General features: G+C 42.2%; 1 protein-coding gene across 2 annotated transcripts; it reads left to right on the plus strand.

The window, feature by feature from the left end:
• The first annotated feature begins 63 nt into the window (after nucleotides 1-63).
• Nucleotides 64-19,538, plus strand: sin3b (SIN3 transcription regulator family member B). Of its 2 annotated transcripts, none has more exons than XM_040053039.1 (19): nucleotides 64-303; nucleotides 1,445-1,551; nucleotides 2,169-2,322; nucleotides 3,380-3,742; nucleotides 3,874-4,029; nucleotides 4,373-4,501; nucleotides 5,148-5,237; nucleotides 5,419-5,537; nucleotides 5,800-6,013; nucleotides 9,065-9,181; nucleotides 9,329-9,567; nucleotides 10,001-10,184; nucleotides 11,004-11,859; nucleotides 13,959-14,128; nucleotides 14,222-14,395; nucleotides 16,260-16,352; nucleotides 16,457-16,551; nucleotides 17,036-17,234; nucleotides 17,398-19,538. In XM_040053039.1, the coding sequence occupies exons 1-19, from the start codon at nucleotides 193-195 to the stop codon at nucleotides 17,632-17,634; spliced, it is 3,807 nt and encodes a 1,268-aa protein (XP_039908973.1). In that variant the 5' UTR covers nucleotides 64-192; the 3' UTR covers nucleotides 17,635-19,538. The 2 variants fall into 2 exon arrangements, with proteins under 2 accessions (XP_039908973.1, XP_039908974.1); XM_040053040.1 differs by lacking the exon at nucleotides 64-303 and adding an exon at nucleotides 332-856.
• The last annotated feature ends 1,266 nt before the right edge of the window (nucleotides 19,539-20,804 follow it).

Below are 20,804 nucleotides of genomic sequence, written 5' to 3' on the forward strand. Positions count from 1 at the left end.
CCTTTTTTTTTTTTTTTTTTTTTTTTTGCCTCTGTACCTAGACTGTCCAGCTAGGCAGAGTAGGGTTGCTTGCTGGCAGGCTGGCTTCCCGACCGAGAGCAAGGTTTGTCGGCTAGCCAACAACTGGAGGTAACGCCGAAGCTTCCCTCTTAAGTTGTGGTAGCGGCTCTCGAGCCTCCTGTCGCCGGGATAATGGCGAAGATTCAGGCGCACAGCACCGCGAAGCAAATAAACCAAATTCAAGACAAGCCTTACGTTATAACACAAAAGCAAGTGCAGCAGCAGCACTTCCAGAAGCTGAAGGTAAGGAGACAACGGACATGACAAGGGAAAAGTGGCTGAGAGTCAGAACCATTTTGTTCGTCGGATCATTGCATTGGATTTGAGGCTTTTTTCTCTTTCTCTCTTCTGTCGTCGAGAGTAGTGAAAGGAACGGCTGGCTAACGTTAGTTAGCTCGCTGGCCTATTAAAAGTAATTCATTGCTAAACAGCCTAACGTTAACATTTAATGTTGGATTTAGAAGCTGTGTTTCGTTTAGTGGATGTGCGAGTGACAGTGGAGTGGCACAGTTAGTGGTACTTTCTCATTTGCCATATCAATAAGTGCTTCTGTGAGCAAACGTTAACTCAGACCTCGTTTGTGGGAAGTTCCTCCTTGTTCGTTTTTTCAGCCACCCGAACAAAGTGGAGGACGTCAGCCAGGCTAGCCAAGAACGGCTATTTCACTTCATTAGCAGCTTCAGTACACGTTTCTTTGTTATAGTAGTGTTTTAATATGTCGTACTGTTTTTGCCAACGCGACACTGTTGGCCGGGGACCAGCTGTGACTAAACATATTGTATAAATTTGTATGCGGGTAGGTGTTGCAAGTGTTGGTGGAGTTATTATCGTGAGTCGACTGGCTCCTGGCTAAACGTTAGCTACAACAACCCTCTTTAAGATGTGGACTATTTGTGACAATGGCTTGTGTGAAGACATTTTTCCCCCTTTAGCGCAACCTAAACTAGCCTAGCTGTGGTAGCGAAAGAAAGCAGTGGAGTAATGAACAAAAGCTGCCTGGTGTCTCTTGTGTATGCCCAGTTATTTATTTATTTTAGCGTTAGTTGTACAGCTTGTACTGCTAACCAGAGGATTTGTTGATGTTGCACTTTGGCTGATAGTGAACAAATCAGTCAGCATTCACGTAACTTCACGTATGCAGCACTGAAACAAATCTGTACGATGGGGCTACCTGTAATTTTATAGTACAAATCGGAAATAAATGCATTTATTAATAATGCAAAACGTAGCATTTGAAATCTATAAACAAGCTTTGTAGCTGTAAAATCATCCACCGTGAGCACCGTGGCTGGATTCTGGGGAAAATGCTGCTCCATACATCCAGCTGAGACTGCCTGTGCTTTGTTCTGTACTGATTTTTTTTCTTCCTCTTCTCCATGTTTAGGTTGAAGATGCCTTGTCATATCTGGACCAAGTCAAAATTCGTTTTGCGAATGACCCTGGGATATATAACAAGTTTCTCGACATCATGAAGGAGTTCAAGTCGCAGAGGTATCATTGGGCATTTATGCAAACAAACCACAAGTAACTACTACACAGGGGCACACAGGAGCACACTGATTTCTGTTGTGCAGTTTTTAAGGGAGGTGGTCCAGATCCACTTTAAAATACAGTGGGATCTTCATTTACCCATACGCCACCAAGTCTTATGAAATTCAGCTTGATAGGTTTTTGTATAATCTTGTGACCAACTGGCAGCTGTACTTCTGCCAGGGTGAAAACCAGAAGTAATGGGCGTTCTAGTAATGCATTCTTAATGACATACATTCCCAAACATATTCTTTAGATGGTGATTGTGCTGCTTGTTTATGGAGTTTCATTACGTTGTGCTGTTTAATCCTTGACTAGTTCTGTTTCACAATCTGGAGTTTATCAGTGCATATGAAACTGCACATAGCTTCTTACTGTAATTATGCAACTGGTATTATTATCTTGAAATGAAACGAGGACTAAAAGCAAATCCTCTTTGCTCCTTTTTCTTTAAAGCTAACATGTGTAGCGCTTATTAATAACTTGTTTTCTGTTTTTGCTTTGTGGTGTTTGAGAGAAGTAGTTAATCAATCTTTCTCAACCAAACTTCTAAACTATCTGTATGTCTTCTGAAATAGCATCGACACACCGGGAGTCATAAACCGTGTATCACAACTGTTTCATGGACACCCAGACCTCGTCTTGGGCTTCAATGCCTTCTTGCCACCGGGGTATCGGATAGAGGTCCCTAAGAATGGGATGGCTTTCCTTCAGTCTCCTTTCTCTGCACAGGTAAGATACTCTTTTTAAAGAGATATCAGATATAAGTAAAGCAATGTACAGCAGTGTATGCTGACAGCATTATATGTTTAAGACCACAGAACATCTTAGGAGGAAACAGGTGTGGCTCTACTGCCCTGAACTTCAGCTGAATGATCTGCCTGAAAAAGCCCTCACGAAGATTTCACTACAAAATGTGACAGCAGCTTTGTAGTTTGACAAAATTTCAGCTGGTGTTCTGCTTCTTCCTGTGCATTTTTGGCTGAAACAAGCACTTAAATCTCATCACAAAGAGCCAAATATATAAAAGTTGTATATAAAAAGAATTTCAGAGATTAGGAATCTATGTTAGACTTTAAAAGAATTTTACGGTGTGATACAAAAACGACTACACGGAGGAATTTGTAATGATTTCACTCTGTGGCATTTGGTCCGTGTCAGATTGAGTTAAACTTTTATATGTGTCAGCTCTTTCAGTTTCTGTGTACAATTTTATTATTTTAAAGTAAAAGCTGGGAACTAACTTCCAGGGATGTTTTGTTCTGAGAGATGGATCGTGCTTAGGTAGTGGATGGCAAGATAATGGGATTTGGGCAGTCTTAGGTGTAATTTTAGTGTGACTTGGGATTTGCATCAGAACTACTTTCCTTTAATACTGACTTTAGATTACAAATACATTCATATAAACATCCAGTCACTTTTCTTTCTGAACATTAGGCATAAAGTATGCATAATGCATGCGTTTCTTTTCTAAAACCTATGAAAGTTTAGTTAAACTTTTTCTGTTAAATCATTTTAATATTTAGTGCTTTATGTTTACTGTGTACCTTTTGTCTACAATTACAATTGTTATTGTGTTATATAGAGTTTATACACTGCTAAGAGAGGGATTTAAAACGAACCCACAGAGCCAACTTATGTTTGAGTGTTTAATATTTCTGCAGCAACACAAGCACATTAAAGTTGGTTTACATCATCATTTTAGCTGCACCTGCACCGGCATATACAAACAGATAGTTCTCCCCAAGTCGTAAATAAACAGTCTTTTTCTTAATGCATCTCTGTGCAGGTATCCCCAAGCCCGCAGGGGAAGAGTCCTGTCGCTCCTGCTGTTGCTGCAACCTCGGGTAGCGCCTCTTCCTCTCACTCTGAAGTGGGACCTGCCCAGACCAGTGAAGTCAAGGTGGCCACAACAGAGCCCCTGTCTTCATCAGCAGCAGGACCTCCAGAGCCCCCCAGCAGACTTTCTCTTCCCCTGACCAGCAGAGAGAGCCAAAATCCAGCAGCCACCTCATCTGTGTCCCCGCCTGCCTCAGAGACGAGCCCTGTAGAATTTGATAGCGCCATCAGCTATGTCAACAAGATTAAAAACCGTTTCCTGGACCATCCAGAGATCTATAGAGCCTTCCTAGAAATTCTTCACACATATCAGGTACTGTAGAAGTAAGGCCATGAATACTGCATATTCATAGCATAAAAGGTGTAGGGTTTTTATTTGCAGTTTCTGAGTTTTGTTTTTATTTTGTGTGTGTGTGTCTCCCCTATATCTCTATAACATTTTAGAAGGAACAGCTGGAGGTGAAGGAGAGTCGAGGCAGTCGAGGCAGCAGTGGGATGACAGAAGATGAGGTGTTTTCTAAAGTTGCCAGTCTCTTCAAGGGACAAGAAGACCTGCTGGCTGAGTTTGGACAATTCTTGCCCGATGCCAAGAGATCACTGGTGAGTTGAGCAGCATAGACGGCGATTTCTGATGTTCCACTTGGGAAGGAGATGAAAATCTGCACAGTTTGAACAGAAACAATTTGCAGTCGGGCACGAAAGCAACATTTCTCATTTCCAGTTATTTTAACACAGTTTACAACAGTGACATTTTGTATATTTACGGCTCTGAAATGCCATCATGATAATATTCACACAGTCACAGTGAAGTGCCACTTTTGAACAGCTGAATATATAACTTGTCAAAAACGTTGTATTTCTGTCAGTCAGTTCTCTAAGAAGTTCCCAAAGTCCCAAGAAGTACTACTGAGCATTTTTTGCCCACGTGCCTCCTCTTCTGTAGTTCACAGGCAGTTCGCTCACCGGGGGGAAAGAGCAGCTGAAAAGAACAGAGGAAGAGGACACGATAACCAAACAGAACAAAAAGAGACCGAGGCCCATACTTCTCCAGCATATGTCCCCACTGCTCAAGGTAAGTTCTTCTCTCTTCAGCGGGTCAGTCAGTGAAAGAGACAAAAGCTGTGCATTATGAGCTCAAATGCTACGTTTTATGATTGTTTCTGCAACTTCATCATCTTGTGAAATAGGCTCTAAAATTTTGACGTATTCACAATTAATTAAAAACAAGAGAGAGAGAGAGAGGTGGAGCTTTGAATGACACCATTCTTGTTACAGACACTACGGAACGACTGTTACCCTTATGGACTTTTTATTTGCTTTTACTTTGGTAAATTTCTTTATTTTCATATACAGATAAATGTTGAGTAACACAGTAACAGTTTAGAGCACTTACTGAATATCAGTTTATTTTTAATCTGTTACATTGAGTCATTTCTATAAGTTAATGTGTTGCATGTAAGCCCCGTGATGTATGTCATTTACTATTATGGACATTACAGCCTGCAACATGCTGGGCAAAATGTGTCTCACAAGCTTGTAACATAATTACAGAGTATTTGCATTCCTTTACTTCATTTCGTCAGCACCAACTCATTTGCTAGAAAATAATTTTGTGTTGCACAACACGAACTTCTCTTTAAAAGTTTCAACAGCTGTTTGGGATTTTCCAAAAGCGGTCAAGTTTGTGATGTTCAGATTTTATTCTTTTCTTTATTTAGAAAAAAATGAAGTATTCCTGTACCAAAGATCAGTCCTTTGCTTCGGTTGGCAAACATGGAGTCTTAAGAGAATTTTCCTTCTTTGATAAGGTGAGGGATTATTCTTCTGGGCTGTAATTTTGGATTTTATTTATTAAATTTTTTATACAAAATTTTTAATCCCATAATGTTTTTTCTTTTTGTTTCTTTTTGTTTTTAACTGAAACTTTTTTTTTTTTTATTTTTTTAAAGTGATTGAGCGAATTTTATTGTCAACCCAACTGTCGTTTAGGTTCGTCGCCTGTTTAAAAGCCAGGAAGTATATGAGAACTTCCTGCGCTGCATCGCCTTGTTTAACCAAGAAGTTGTTTCAGGAGCCGAGCTGCTGCAGCTTGTTACTCCTTTCTTGGGGTGAGTGGATGGAAAGAATTTTGAGATGGATAGAAAGAGACAAACTAAAGTGGAAATGGTTTATGATGCTAATATCCAGTGTTAGTGAAGCAAATGGCAACAAATATTAAGACATTGTTTGTTTTCAGATATGACGTTCAGGTCAACTTTACAAATTTGAAAGTTATCTCTAAATGGTCGTCACAGGGCTTTTTATACTAGCTGAAAATACCAGATGTACTTCAGTTATCTGTCATTAATAATTTTGTCCATATCCTTGCAGGAAGTTTCCTGAACTGTACACACAGTTCAAGTCATTTCTCGGGGACAAAGAGCTCTCTCATGCTGTGTCAGGGCTGTCGGATCGTTACATGGAGGGAGGAGGGGGCAGGGAGGTGGATTATGCCTCCTGCAAGCGCCTGGGGTCCAGCTATAGAGCACTGCCCAAGACCTACCAGCAGCCTAAATGCAGTGGGCGCACGGCCTTATGCAAGGAGGTATATCTACTTAAGAGTTTACCAAACAAAGACCACTGCATCATTCATTTCTTAAAGTTATCTGTGTGCATTTGAGCCCCTTTCATCTGTTCCTTATTATTTCTTTGACAGCATCTTAACATGTTGGCTTGATGTCTGAATTTAAATGTTTATTTTTTTTCAACATAGCACAAGTTTGAACTGCATGCATAGAAACTGATGTCTAGATACGCACAATATTATGATTCCTGTTATCTTTGCATGCCTCTTTTGTGCCTTTGTCCCTCGCTCAGCTCACCTAAGAATGTCATTGTTTTTGAGGACTCCCTAAACCTCACATAACACGAGGGGGTGGGCGAGGTTTCCAACTTAAGTTTCTGTCTCACACCTTCAGGCTGCCAAATATGAGGATGTCTCGAAGCTCTTCCTTTATGAAAACAGCTGCTGTTAGTAAGCTCTTATGCACACAGGGCTGAATCTTGCTGACAAGTTTTTTTTTTCTTTCTTTTTTTTGTTTTTACCCCACATTTATTTCATCATCAACCCTGGTTGATAAACATCAGTCCATAAGTTACAGCTTGCATGCTTTTAGCTGCTTGAGGTAAACGCGCAGGCTTTTACAAAATCACATCTTGAGTGTCGACTTTCCCTCTTTAAGTTTGTTTGACTTGAATATTAAATTACAAATTTGATCAACTTATCATTGAATTGTTCAAGTTCGCAAGTGATGAATCGGTGTTGTCTAACATGTAACACGCAACCAGTGTTGGTCAAGTTACTTGAAAAAAGTAATCAGTAACTAATTACTGATTACTTCCCCCAAAAAGTAATCCCGTTACTTTACTGATTACTTATTTTCAAAAGTAATTAATTACTTAGTTACTTAGTTACTTTTTAAAAACACGATTTACAACCTGAATAGGTGATAAAGTGATAGATCTTTCAGCCCAATTCTACTTTTTCTGCATAATCCATCATACAAAATGTAATCAAATGGAAAAGTCTCTTTTTAAAACTTGTTTTATTAGTTTTAATCTTTTAATAATAATAATAATGGATTGGATTTATATAGCGCTTTTCAAGGCACCCAAAGCGCTTTACAATGCCACTATTCATTCACTCTCACATTCACACACTGGTGGAGGCAGCTACAGTTGTAGCCACAGCTGCCCTGGGGCAGACTGACAGAAGCGAGGCTGCCATATGCCATATTTTAACTTTATGCATCAAGCAAAAATTAAATTATCTGCAACATTCTCTGACTGGAAGAAATTTGTTTAACATTTAAACCTATTTTCTGCACATTCCAGCACATAAAATATAAATATTTTTTGTGTTTACACTCACTCTTTCAAATAGATGCAAGTAAAACACAGCAGAAAATAAATAAAGTCACAGACTCAGCGGTCCTGTTGCTCTATTTTCACCTGTAAAGCAGGAGTGGGGTAGGCGGAGGTTTACCCTGGTGCAGGTGTGCCGCGGTCAGTGGAAGAATCCGCGAGTTTCTCTGTGAGTTTCCCATTACGTCGTAGCTACTCGGTGCTTGCTCGGAAGTTTAGGGGTTTTTTCGCTGTAAAAAGAAGTTTTCTTCCCACGCACAACGGACACTAATGTTTTTGTCACTTTTTATGGAATCAAACTCAAAGTAAGGTCAGTACTTCCACACTTTAAACGCTGCACGCTCATACTCTCTCCTGCACTTGATATATGATCCATTGTTGATCTGCACACAGCTGCACCATGCCAATTTGAATCTGTATAATGCTGATGGGAACAGCTTGACAGGCATAAAATAGTATTTCTAGGCCAGCAAGTCGATTCCTAAAAGCTATTAGCAGAAACTTGTCACTTCTCAGTATGGTGTGCAGTGTGTCCTCAAAAAAGTTTGAGGGAAATGGAAAACCGGACAGGTTGCAGACAAAATGAGTGTCAAACCTAAGAAATTCTCTACAGTAGATGAACAATATCTGAAAGTCATGTCCTTAAGAAATGGGGAAAATAAAATCCAGCAAAGACTTGACATGGAACCTTTCAGTTGATCATCTAACCCTATCCCTGATCAGTATCTAACAGGAAACAACACTATAAATAATTCCCTTTTCAAAACTCTGAATAACCACAGTGATGTACAAGACTCTGACCTCATATGTCACTTTATGCATCACTGATGTAGCGTTTTGCAGATATGGTGAATATCTTGTGGAGCACATCATTGCTCTCTTTCTGATTGTTGTGGGCGTGTCTGAATGAAGCTGCGAGTCAGTCTTCCCACATTTTCTCACACTTTATTGCCACCTGTATTTTAGTGAAATGGTGGGAAACCAACGGGGGGAAAGTGTATTGCTTGTGCATGTGTTTCTGTCTCGAGTGCAAAGTACACAAAAACAGGAACTCGGTTTTGAAAATGTTGAACCATGGCAAAAGGTTACACATGCAGTTAGGAGCACATGTATACACAGACGTACTGTTTGCTCAGTAATATGCACATCGTGTGACCACCTAATAGAAACTTTGACCCTACTGCCATATTAGGATTGTAACTTCAGAAGCGTCTATTACTTAGCAGTCATCAGGAGCATGTTGAGGGAAAGAAATCCTAATTAATGGCCTGGTAGCTGGTAGTGGATTATGGTTATGCAGAATCAGATGAGTACAGTAAGGACAGGGAGGCAGTATGTAGCTTAAATATGTTTTTCCTTTTCTCATAGAAAAGTTTCAAATAACAAAGGCAGCATATGTACAAGTAATCGCTGAGGCTCAGCCTCCAGGCTGCTTTGAACCTTTCCTGCATACCCCTAAAATATGCCTTCTTGATAAGGCGTTCTGTCAGCACGGCAGCCTCACGTACCCTCTCTTCAAATATTTTGTGTGTGAGGGGCACCCAATCAGTAGAAAGATGCCTTAAAGGGATCTGTGCTACAGCAGATTGATCAGGCGAGGATATTGTAACTTAATTATAGTTTCTGAAGTCCAGAGTAAAAATATCAAGGTGCATAAAAAGCAATCTTTAAAGTGTTACCACAGAAAAGTGTGCTGGCATGAAAACTTGTGTTTTTATCTGTATGTGTGCAGGTATTGAATGACACCTGGGTGTCGTTCCCCTCCTGGTCAGAAGATTCAACCTTTGTTAGCTCCAAGAAGACTCCTTATGAGGAGCAGCTGCATCGCTGTGAGGATGAAAGATTTGAGGTTTGTGCATCTTAATGTTAGCGTTTTTAACAAGTAGTAAATATATTTGGTGACCCCGAGGATGTTTTATTCTTAAACATATATATCGCGTGGTGCTAAGCTTTAGAAGATGCCCTCTAAAAGCCGTCTCTAACACTTATTCTTTAGTTGGATGTTGTTCTGGAGACAAACTTGGCCACCATCAGAGTCCTAGAGAGTGTCCAGAAGAAGCTTTCTCGCCTCTCACCAGAGGACCAGGACCGATTCAGATTAGACGACTGCCTGGGCGGCACCTCTGAGGTCATCCAGCGTCGTGCGGTGTATCGTATCTATGGCGACAAAGCCCCTGAGATCATCGAGGGACTGAAGAGGAGTCCTGCTACTGCTGTGCCTGTGGTGCTGAAGAGGTCAGGACAATCTCTTTATCTCAGAATTCCCCAGTGACGTCTGACATGTGCAGACACTTTAAGCATTATAGCCACAATATTCTTTCATATGCATATGAAATAGCAGGATGTTGAACCAACACATCTAATGTTTACATCACTGTGGCTATAGAAGGAAAACTGTTGATTATACTTCTGTTTACATGACCAGCTGACAGATTTAAGCAAGTGACAATATGATGGGAATATTCAGCTGCTGACAGCGTGAGCAGGATCCTTGTATCAACATGGAGGTCTTTGTGCACCCTGCTACACGAATAGTGCTTTCCGAAGAACTGCCTTTTTCCTTCCAGTCTAACATGTGAAAAAACAAACGCACTGTGGTGACAAAATAGATTCAACTACATGAATGTTTTTTTAGGCGTCAACTTTAAAGCTTTTCTTTCCTCTCCAGGTTGAAAGCTAAGGAGGAAGAGTGGAGAGAGGCCCAGCAGGGTTTCAACAAGATTTGGAGGGAGCAGTACGAGAAGGCCTACCTGAAGTCCCTCGACCACCAAGGAGTCAACTTCAAGCAGAACGATATGAAGGCCCTGCGGTCGAAAAGTCTTCTTAATGAGATTGAAAGCATCTACGACGAGGTAAACACTCCTCTATTCACGACCTTGAATGGTGATGAAAAGATAGCGAGGTGTGAAGCCTGATATAGCAGTCCTGCATAATCGCTTTTGTATGATCATAAGAAGAGTCAGACTCAGTGAGAGGGTATAAAAGCGTTCATTATAGTGTAACCTGACTATTATCCTCTCACATTTTCTAAAATTTAAAAAGATCATTCTGGTGCTTACAGTTCATCAGTCAGGTGCACAACATGACTGAAGTTTCACATTTGACATTTTAACTTGTTCAAACTTCTGATGGTTCTTTAGGATTTCGCGTCCACGTTGACGTTACTAAAGTGGACCTGTTGAGGTCTGTATACGTGATGGGTAATCCCTATGAGCCAAAATCCCTGGGCAAAGCTCTGACCACCAGCCCCGCCTCCTGCTGTTCAAACCTTTTGTTTGTCATGGACAGCCAATTAGAGGACAGCTAACTTATGAGGAGGGTGGGCTTAAAGGGGGAGGAGCTAAAACAGTTTTTCCAGACAGGAGATGAGTTAAGGGCCTGAACTGAAATAAATTAACATTATTAGGAATTGTGAGTATGCAAAGCTACTCTAGTAGCATTTGTAGTAAGAACAGAGCTATAAAATTTTCCTTAAATGGCTTTGCTCTAACACCAAGGCTCATAATGAAGATGGTGTGTTTCAGTCAAAGGACATTGAGTGCAGGTGGGGGTTTTTTGTTGAAGGGATTTGTCAGAGGTCAGTGAAACCTCTTGGTGTCAAAGGTTTCTGTATTTCTGCTTGGCCTGTAGGAGTTTCCTTCTGCTGTCTGAGTTTCTTCTTTTTACCTCAGCGTCAGGAGCAGAGCACAGAAGAAGGTGGTGTTGGCCAACAAAGCCGTAATGGTTCAGCCTCATCCAGTGAACCTCACATGGTGTTTACTTATGAGGACAAACAAATCCTGGAGGATGCTGCCTCACTCATCATCTACCACGTTAAACGACAACCAACCATTCACAAAGATGACAAGGACCACATCAAACGCATCATCCAGCACTTTGTCCCCGACTTGTTCTTCTCCCGCCGCGGCGAGCTCAGTGATACTGAAGAATGGACGGATGAGGAGGCTGAGCCGGAAGAGGGAGGCGATAAAGGAGGAGGTGGAACCGCCACCACCGCAGCAGGTGGAGGAGGAAATGGTAATAATGCATCAGGAGCAGCAGCCGGCAGTTGTCAGTCTCAACCCCAACCTGTCCAATCACAGTCCCAGACCCAGTCCCAACCGCAGCAGCAGCTCAACGGTGATTCCAGGAGGAGGCGCTGCAGCCCATCCCAACCTGCAGAAAACGAAGCCTCGACCACCTCAAGCAGCATAAGCCAGCCTGCTGGATCCACACCGACCCCGGGGTCTACACCTATGGAGATGAGCTCGGGTGCAGCCGGGGAGAAGGTGGACCTTCGTGACCCCGAAGCAGAGCACCAAAAGGAGCTGGATGGTGTCTACAACCTGTTTTTTGTCAACAACAACTGGTATTTCTTTTTGCGGCTGCACCAGACTCTGTGTTCGCGGCTGCTGCGGGTTTACCGACAAGCAGAACGGCAGCTGCTGGAGCATCGAGCTGAGCAGAGCAGAGAGAGGCTGCTGATGGCAGAGGGACGGAGGGAAAAGGCGTGTGACCTCGCTATGGAGCTCCGCCTCAAGCAGCCCAGTAAGTCCAGTCTATGTTTGCAGTTACTCACATCTTTACAGTCGTCAGGTGTTTGATTTTTAAGTGGGGTTGGTCAGCTGTGATGTAGACAGGTAAGCTCAGTGTGGGTGTCTTTATTCCAGATCACTGAGCAATAATCACACGCTGTAATATACAAGTTACTTCATCAAGACGATTAGATAATTAGCTTCAATAAATGTGCACTGAATCAGAATGTGCTTTTAAATTGGTGTCAGTCACACTGTTAAATAAGATTAATGTTTGCTAAAGGGAATGATGTTCCAGGTATGTTGAAACATTTCTCAGTGTTTAAAACAGCACGGCAATAAAATAACGTTTGAAAAATGATCGTTCTACTAATGCTACGTGTCAACCTTTATTTAGTTGACTTTGATCAGAATCTGAGTGTTGTAGTAGCGTTGTTGTGTTTTGTTTAGGGAAGAAATCTGTGGTGAAAGACTTTTTGATGCTCTGAACAGATTTGCAGGACCTGTATGGACCAGTTAAAGGCACTTTTCTAAAAGTCTGTTTAGGACTAGGTTTACTGGTTATCAAAAACAAACTAAATTCTTGTTCAGCATATTGCAAGCTGTACATGTAGAGTGTCCTAGGCCACAATATTACATTCCTTGTAATATAAGACACAGAAAAGCCTCTTGTTTGAGAAACTTTCAAATATTTAGTCATTTTAACCGACAGTTTCTGATAACTGACTTGTTGCTGCAACCCTTCTTCAGATCAGAAGAATCTGTTCTTCAAACACACATCAGGCCTGCCTTTTGTAAATAACTGCTTTTGGTTGCTGGGACAGGGTCTCCACTAGGCCTGCACAATAAATCGAACTGATCAAAGAAACCCCTTTACACATTTGACCAGTCGAATAGAGCCCTTCACGGCATTAACCAATCAAATGGATTAGAGGCCCGCCTCCTACTCAGGTGGGGAGCGAACAACGCTGCAGCAACGAGTCAGAGTTGTAATGGCTGAGAGCGAGACACATGACGAGAACGCTACTGACTATGAACTCGTGGCTAAAAAAAAAAAAATAGTACCTCGCTTATTTGGAGGTACTTTGGATTTGATAAAGACGACGTTCTCCAAACACAGGTGCTCTGCAACACTTGCCGAACACTCGTGGCAACCACCAGAGGAAACACGACTCCACCATCATCTTCAACACAACCACAGAGAACAGTTTGAAGAGTTCCAGAAAGACAGGGCTAGCCAAACAAAGGTTGCTAACGTTAAGACAAAGAGCGCCGCAGTCCAACAGCCGTCTCTGTATCCGAGCTTTTCAAGTGGAACTCCTTATGAGAAAACGTCGAAGCGCTACAAAGAAATAACAGAGGCCATTACACATTTTTTTGGCTAAAGACATGATGCCTATAAATACAGTTAGCAGAGACGGCTTCACCAGTCATAAAGTGGACCGGAGATACCGCATCCCCTCACGAAACTACTTTTCCCATGTCGCCATTCCACAAATGTACGAAACATGCCGCAAGACCGTCACGTTTGAACTGAGCCAAGCTGAAAACTACGCAACAACTACAGACCTATGATCAAGTCGTACAACGCAGCCATATATGAGCTTCACAGTGCACTTCCTCACCGAAGACTCTGAACTGAAAACACGGTGTCTAGAGACTGTGTGTTTTCCAGACTCTCACACTAGTGAAAATACAGCCCGTGTATCACGTGAGGTGCTGGCCAGCTGGGATCTTAAAGAAGACCGACAAATGTGTTATGTTTATTCAAAACGAATTCTAGAGACCGGGAAGGATGTCTTTGAGAATTCAAGCCTCAGACAGTTTTTATGGGGGCAATGTTTCAATGTTAAAGTGCACTTTGGTGTTACTCTGCTAATACAGCAGCTTTCTTTAAATAAAACTGTTGCAGTAAAACAGAAATTATGTATTTGTTTTTTTGTTTTGCTATTTATTTTATCGCAAGTCATATCGTTATCGCAATATTGATCACAGTTATCGCACATCGCAGGTTTTCCTAGTATCGTGCAGCCCTAGTCTCCACTGCACATCCACACGGATGATTTAATGAGAAGCTGCTCTAACAAAAGTGCTGTCCTTCCCCTTCCACAGGTGAGGTGGAGTTAGAGGAGTATTACCCAGCTTTCCTCGATATGGTGCGCAGTTTGCTTGATGGCAACCTGGACTCTACACAATATGAGGACACGCTGAGGGAGATGTTCACCATCCACGCCTATATCGGCTTCACCATCGACAAAGTCATCCACAACATCATCCGACAGGTAAACAGTTTCACACGCAGGTTAATTCTCTAAGTCCCGTGACTCTGTAATGTGAACACTGGCATATTCTAATATTTACCTTTCTGACTAAAGTTGCAGCACCTGGTGAGCGACGAGGTGTGTCTGCAAGTGGTTGAGCTTTACCTGGCCGAGAGGAAACGAGGGGCAGCCGGGGGAAACCTGTCCTCACAGTGTGTTAGAGCAGCTTGGGAGACCAGCTACCAGTGGAAAGCTGAGCGAGTGATGGCCGAAGAGAACTGCTTCAAGGTGAGCGCAGTGGATTAAACGCTTGGCCCTGACACACAGCTGTTGTTTGAAGTAGTGAAACTATTTCAGATTATCCTTCTCTGCAGTAAAAATATGCTGCTCTGCGATTTCACAGGACGGTAAAAATTTCAGAAGACTAGATGTACCCATAAAAGGAAAGTGCATCACTTAAGCTGTTTTTGTAAAGGAATGTTTTACGGACAGCGATCGTGATTGTAGGAAAACAAAAGCCAGCTCACTCCTCCAGTCCAAGTATTTTTTCCCCCAAGGATTCATTCTTTACATTTTTCTCGTGCTGTCGAGGCCTTTGGTGCAGTCGATTGAAATTTCACCTTCCAACTAATGACTGAGATTTAACTACGTTTTTGTGGACCTGAAATTATTTTATGACAGCCAGCTGTACCACAGCGTGATAAACACGTTTACACTTCAATGTAATCAGATGCTACCTTTCTCTGGTACTAACGCTTTGATAACAGCTGTTGAATACTTGATTACCGGTTGTAGAAGAATGGAAATGCTTTTCTGGGATCCAAACAGTTTGCTTGCTTTGTTTGTTTTTTTTAAAGATGTTATTGTTCAATTGAGAAAACAGCACAGTGTTCAGTAATTTTATCTTTTTAAATTTTAATTTTATCTGCATGCTAGGGATGAGAAACGCTGTACTACTGACCGCACAGTATAACACTTTTGTGAGGAGGGTGGGGGGAGATGTAGTGTGTTATTGTTATTGGGGCAGGGATAGCTCAGTAGGTAGAGTGGTGGCCCCATGATCGGAAGGTTGGTGGTTCGAATCCACTGAACTGCTCCCCTACACACTGCTCCCCGGGCGCCCGATGGCTGCCCACTGCTTCACTGGGTGAACGGGTTAAATGCAGAGAGGAATTTCCCCACGGGGATCAATAAAGTATACTTTCTTAAATGATGTGTATAATATGGCACAGTTCTACTGAGAACCAAGAACGCTACAACATCTCGGCTTCTCTTTGGTTGGGTGCAGACTGTTTTTAATTTCTCTCCCAGATATCTGGATGCTGCTGTCCATCTTTGACTCAAGAGGAATTCATTGCGTTTATGTCCATTCGTGCAGGAACTTTACTACACAGAGCAAAAGATTTTGTGTGTGAAACAATGCAGATGTGCTTGTGTGCATTTCTACCAAAACAACACAAACCTGATGATGATGTTGTAGGTAGACTGATGGGAAATGAGCCAGAGCTCGGTTCAAAGCGGACGGAATATAAAAAAATGATCCGAACAGCAGAATGAGAATCACAGACAGTTTTGATTGTTTCTAACACTGTTTGCTTCACTACAAAGACGTTCAATGAAGGTGAACCAACACCAGCCAAAAAAAACCCCATAAAGGCCTTCAGTAGACTAGTTGCTCCAAATATGTTTGGTGCTGCCCCTCAGTGACCGTACACAGCTATAACATTCAGACTGTGCACAGCCACGTGGGGCCTTTAGTTTGGGAAATTACAGTCAAGTCGGGGCGACCGTGGCTGAGTCGTGGGTTGGGAAGCGCATCTGTAACCGGAAGGTCGCCAGTTCAATCCCCGGGCTCTCTGTCCTGGTCGTTGTGTCCTTGGGCAAGACACTTTACCCTACCGCCTACTGGTGATGGCCAGAGGGGCCGATGGTGCGATATGGCAGCGAATGAATAGTAGTGGCATTGTAAAGCGCTTTGGGTGCCTTGAAAAGCACTATATAAATCCAATTCATTATTATTATTATTATTATTATTATTATTATTAAGTAATTGTTTGAATAAAGCAGAGGCCTTTGTCACACGTTTGGGTCATAGTTTTGATTCAGGTGTAGGGAGGTCATTCAAACATGGGTGTTTTGTTTTTGTCATCAGGTGATGTTTATTCAAAACAAGGGTCAAGTGACAATGACCATCGAGCTGCTGGACACTGAGGAGGCCCAGGCTGATGACCCGCTAGATGTTCAGGTAAACACTTATTTATTAACAATTTCTAAACTTGTTTACATGCCAGAAACTTGGAAATGAATAACTGGACTTTGATTAAACACGCTGGAACTTTCCTCTGTTAGTGCCTGTCGAGCTACATGGAGCAGTTTGTAGGAACAGAGTCCAGTCTGTGCTCTCAAGCAGAGGGCTACTTCTTCAAGCCCGTATTTCTGCCCAGGTATGACAGATGTTTCTACTGTTTCTACTTATGTGGCAGTATAAATAACAGCAGAATAAAGGTGTGACAGTGGAAATGAATCTGTAATATATTATATTTCATTATACTTGGAAAGAGAAACCAAAGTGCATTTGAATTCCTGCACACCTTCTGCGTTACGTGCCTTATTTTTAATAAACGTTGTGCTGTGATGGTGCATTTCTTTTGTGTATTAGACTAGACAGAATTTGTTCAACTAAAAATCAAGTAAAACTTACAAAACTGTGTCCCCAAATAGATTTTGATTGATTTCATGTTTGGCTCGTCGTGCCTCAGCTGGTAGCATTATGGGAACGCTCTGTTAAAGGTATCTGATGACAGATCTGCTGTCATCTCAGATAACATTTGTAAAGATCAACAGGGTATAACGGATGTCTTTCAGGAACCCTGAGAATACGTCAAGGCAGTTTTTTGTAATCCGCACCGTGTCTCCATTTTTTTTCAGGAACCTGCGCCGTTTTCGCCGCTGGCAAGTGCGACAGGTGGAGGCGATGCGCTGCAGGAGAGAGTGGCACCGCCAGCTGGGCGTGGAAAACGCCGGCAGTCTCGACTGTCGTTTTAAACTCAACACTCACAAGATGGTGTTTGTCATGAACTCTGAGGACTACATGTACCGCAGAGGGGCCCTCGTCAAGGCCAGGAAGGTAGGCTGGCATCTAAGTTTAAATTTAGACATCCGTCCTCCGCGTGGGTCTCGCCAGAGCTCTGCTGAAGAAAAGAAATCCAACCCTGCTAGTTTTCTGCTTGTTAAATCCGGTTTTGTCTCTCAGTGACAAGTCTCTGACAGTTTGTCTTCTTCCTTCACAGTCGCAGCACAGAGTGGCAGCGAGCCAGCACGAACGCTTCGACAAGTGGCACCAGAGCTGGCTGACCAATCACGTTACAGCCTCGGCTGAACGCTCCGTACAGAACTGGCTAATGGGCGAAGACGAGGAGGATCTCATCCCCTGCAAGACTACCTGCCTCTCGACTGAAGTGAAGGGGCAGATGGTCAACAGATACCAGGTTCATTACAGCGGTAGCAAAGCCCCTTCTTCACCGTAGAGGCCTGCACAGAGGTGGACAGTAATGCGCGCACACACACACAGGCACACACACACACACACAAGTAAATGCATGAATGCAAAGGACATACGTACACTAAACACAGACATAAACAGCTGCAGTCGTGTCTCCACGACGTGCTCGCTCACTCACTCTGACTCACGGATGAAGAAACTGGCAGAAACGCAGTGAGTCAGTGAGCGAGCGAGAGGAGTGACGATGTGGGGACGAGGGCCAACAGACAGTGAAGTAATCAACGAGAGCCAGCTCGGCCCTGATTGGCGGCACGAGTGGAACGCACCGGGACGAACGGAGTTCATCACCCTCAGCATCTTCATCATTCAAGCTTCTGTGGTGGCAGTAACGTTAATAAGGCTGACGGCTGAGTCAGCTGATCAGGTGAGGACTCATGAGATCATGGGATTTGTTTGAGAAATGTGAATGTCTGTTTGTTTCTTTTTCTTTTCTTTTTTTTTTTTAAGTCAAATGTAGTTTTTAGCCTCTAAAGCCGGAGAGCCTGCCTGTGGGTCGGTTGGTTGGTTTCTGTGTGTTTATATGGGGAGATTATGGTAAACGTGTGTATGTATGTGTATCCTGCTCTCTTCATTTTTGTCTAATTGTAGGCCCACTGCAGGCTCTGCAACTATAGTAAATGCGTTATTACTGTATGTGCATATATATACACACACAACAGGGATCCTGTATTTTTATATATGCATCTACACATCTAAAGATCATGTGGTTCTCTACAGTGTTTGCTGTCAGCCAACTCTTGATGTTTGTTGTTTATTTTTTTGTATTTCCCCCTTTTTTGTGTTGTAGCTAAACAAGTTATCACTGGGGCAACAATGAGTCCTTAAGATTAATTGGTTTAATATTAATGAAGATCAAATTATGTATCATATTCATCACCAAATGTTTAATTTTGCATTGTTCTTTTTTTGCATACTGACATTGAAAATAAAATCGAAATATCAGTGTTAAAATAGAATGTATAACATTTATCCTGTATCAGTTATCATAAAATAAACAACCTAGTTGTGAACTTCTTAGATGTTGACTAGCAGCTTGTTTGTCGTTGAGTTTAACCAACACAGCCTCGCCGACGCAAATCAGTCACTGTTGAGGAGTGTCTGTGTGCGCAGATGGAGCCTGTAAAGAGGAGATAATCTGACAGACCAAAAAACCTGGAGCTCAAACGACAATGGTAGAAACCTGCAGCTGCTTCGATAACTAAAGAGTCATTTATTTTTAAAGGTATGTGCAAAAGTTTTGACAGTCACAAAACACAATCGGTTGTCATTTCTTAGTGGAAATCTATGAAAAATGCCAAAGATGAAACAGTTTGACAGGCATGGAATAGTAACAAACTAAGTGATCAGCAAAGAATATCTGTGTCATTTAGAAAATTGAGGAAACTAGATGAGTAAAAAAGAGAAGTGGTCTACAGAAAACCGCATACAGTAGATGACCTGAAACAGGACCTGAGAGAAAATCTGGCCCTCCAGTTGATCCATCTACTGTTCACCAAAGCTTGGTTAGAAATGGCTTCAGAGAAAATATGGATATAAAGAAGCAATTATTAAGGACGGGAACAGGGCTGAGGTATGCCCAATTACATAAGTACTGGAGCAAAAATCAACAGCTGAGGCTGAATTTGACTTTTTGGGTTAAAAATCCTTGTCTTTATGCCCAAATATGGCTATAGGCTGTGTCACGATCTGAGGCAGACTGAAGCCAGTGGTGTTGGGGATCTTGTCAAGCTTGATGGATTGATGAACAAATAAAAGTGCCACCAGATTTTAATCATGTAAAACCATCTGCAAGGCATCTGATTATTAATGGCTTCATTTTTCAGCATGACAGTGACCCCAAACATACTGACAGTGCAGTAAAAGCATAGCTCAACAGAACAAAGGCAGCCAACATCCAAAGAAGAGCTCTGAACGTCCTTTAAGGAGCCTGGAGAACTATTCCTGAACACTTACAGAATTAAGAGAGTTCAGACTGCGGTGCCAAATATTGACTTTAAGCTCATTAGAAATGCACAAACTCTGTGTTTGCCTTTTACACTGTTTGTACAAGCTTCAATAAATTACTGGACCGATTTCCCATTTTCGGAGCAAAATGGAAAGAAATGAGACTTTTGCACAATTCTGTATTTAAATAAGAATAATCATTGTCCGCTTTTCCAACAAAACAAAATATAATGGGTCCGGTAGTCGGTAGTTTTGTTACAAATTAAATCATTAAATGATCCTCAGATGTATCTGGGTAAACTGGTCACATGACACGCAAACACTGACGCAGTGCCGCGGTGGCTTCCAAAGTTAGAAATAAACTTTTTTTTCCCTGAAGGGGAGAAAAACTGCTGCGATGCTTCAGCTGGATTATGAGAGCTTTTACATGATGATTCAACAAAGTTCACCGTGTTCTCCTTTGATTTTTGTGGGGGCTTTCTTTCTGCCAACAAGCGTGATTTTCATGCTTCTCAATGATTCATTTCTCCTGGTTGGCACGCTGAATGTGACGGCGTCTGTCTGCCCGCTGGGAATTAAAAGAAAGAAAGAAAAGAGAGAAAGACCTCAAATCCCCAAAGGCTGCCAGCGCTGTTGGACAGACCTACATAAGCGCAAGAGCGGGTGAAGAATCAACTTCAAAACCGCACAATACAGTGCAGACATGAAACGAGCACGAATCCTAAAATGCAAAAGGAACCAAAGAACACTGTTAAAGTGCAGAAACTAACCATAATGCATGTGTGCTGAGGTTTATTTCTATATTCACAGAGCTGCATCGGGGCCCCGCTGCAGGGTGGAGACGCAGATCGCAGATAAAGGTTTGCAGAACAGAATATGCAACCGCGGTAAAGTGAGCCGTCATTTGTGAGCCGCGGTCAAGCCAGCCGCCTCCTATCCGCCGCATAAATTTCCTTGCGCTTTTACACCAGTCTTTACGGTAGCGCCTTTTCGCTTTCTCGTTTCATCAGTCCATAAAACCTTAGAAAAACCAGTCTTGAGATATTTCTTGGCCCAGTCTTGACGTTTCAGCTTGTGTGTCTTGTTCAGTGGTGGTCGTCTTTCAGCCTTTCTTGAACTGAACATAAGTTCCCTGCAATTTCTGAAGAATATTACAGTAAATCTGGCTGAAACTTGGCCCAGACGTACAGC

The sequence above is a fragment of the Simochromis diagramma genome, unplaced genomic scaffold (genome assembly GCF_900408965.1).
Source record: "Simochromis diagramma unplaced genomic scaffold, fSimDia1.1 OVJJ01000419.1, whole genome shotgun sequence".
NCBI lineage: Eukaryota > Metazoa > Chordata > Actinopteri > Cichliformes > Cichlidae > Simochromis > Simochromis diagramma.

Coding starts and splice junctions, on each gene's coding strand:
- sin3b (XM_040053039.1), top strand. CDS start 193: ATGGCGAAGATTCAGGCGCACAGCACCGCGAAGCAAATAAACCAAATT. Junction 5,238..5,418: donor AATTTTCCTTCTTTGATAAG/GTGAGGGATTAT, acceptor ACTGTCGTTTAG/GTTCGTCGCCTGTTTAAAAG. Junction 9,568..10,000: donor GTGCCTGTGGTGCTGAAGAG/GTCAGGACAATC, acceptor TTTCCTCTCCAG/GTTGAAAGCTAAGGAGGAAG.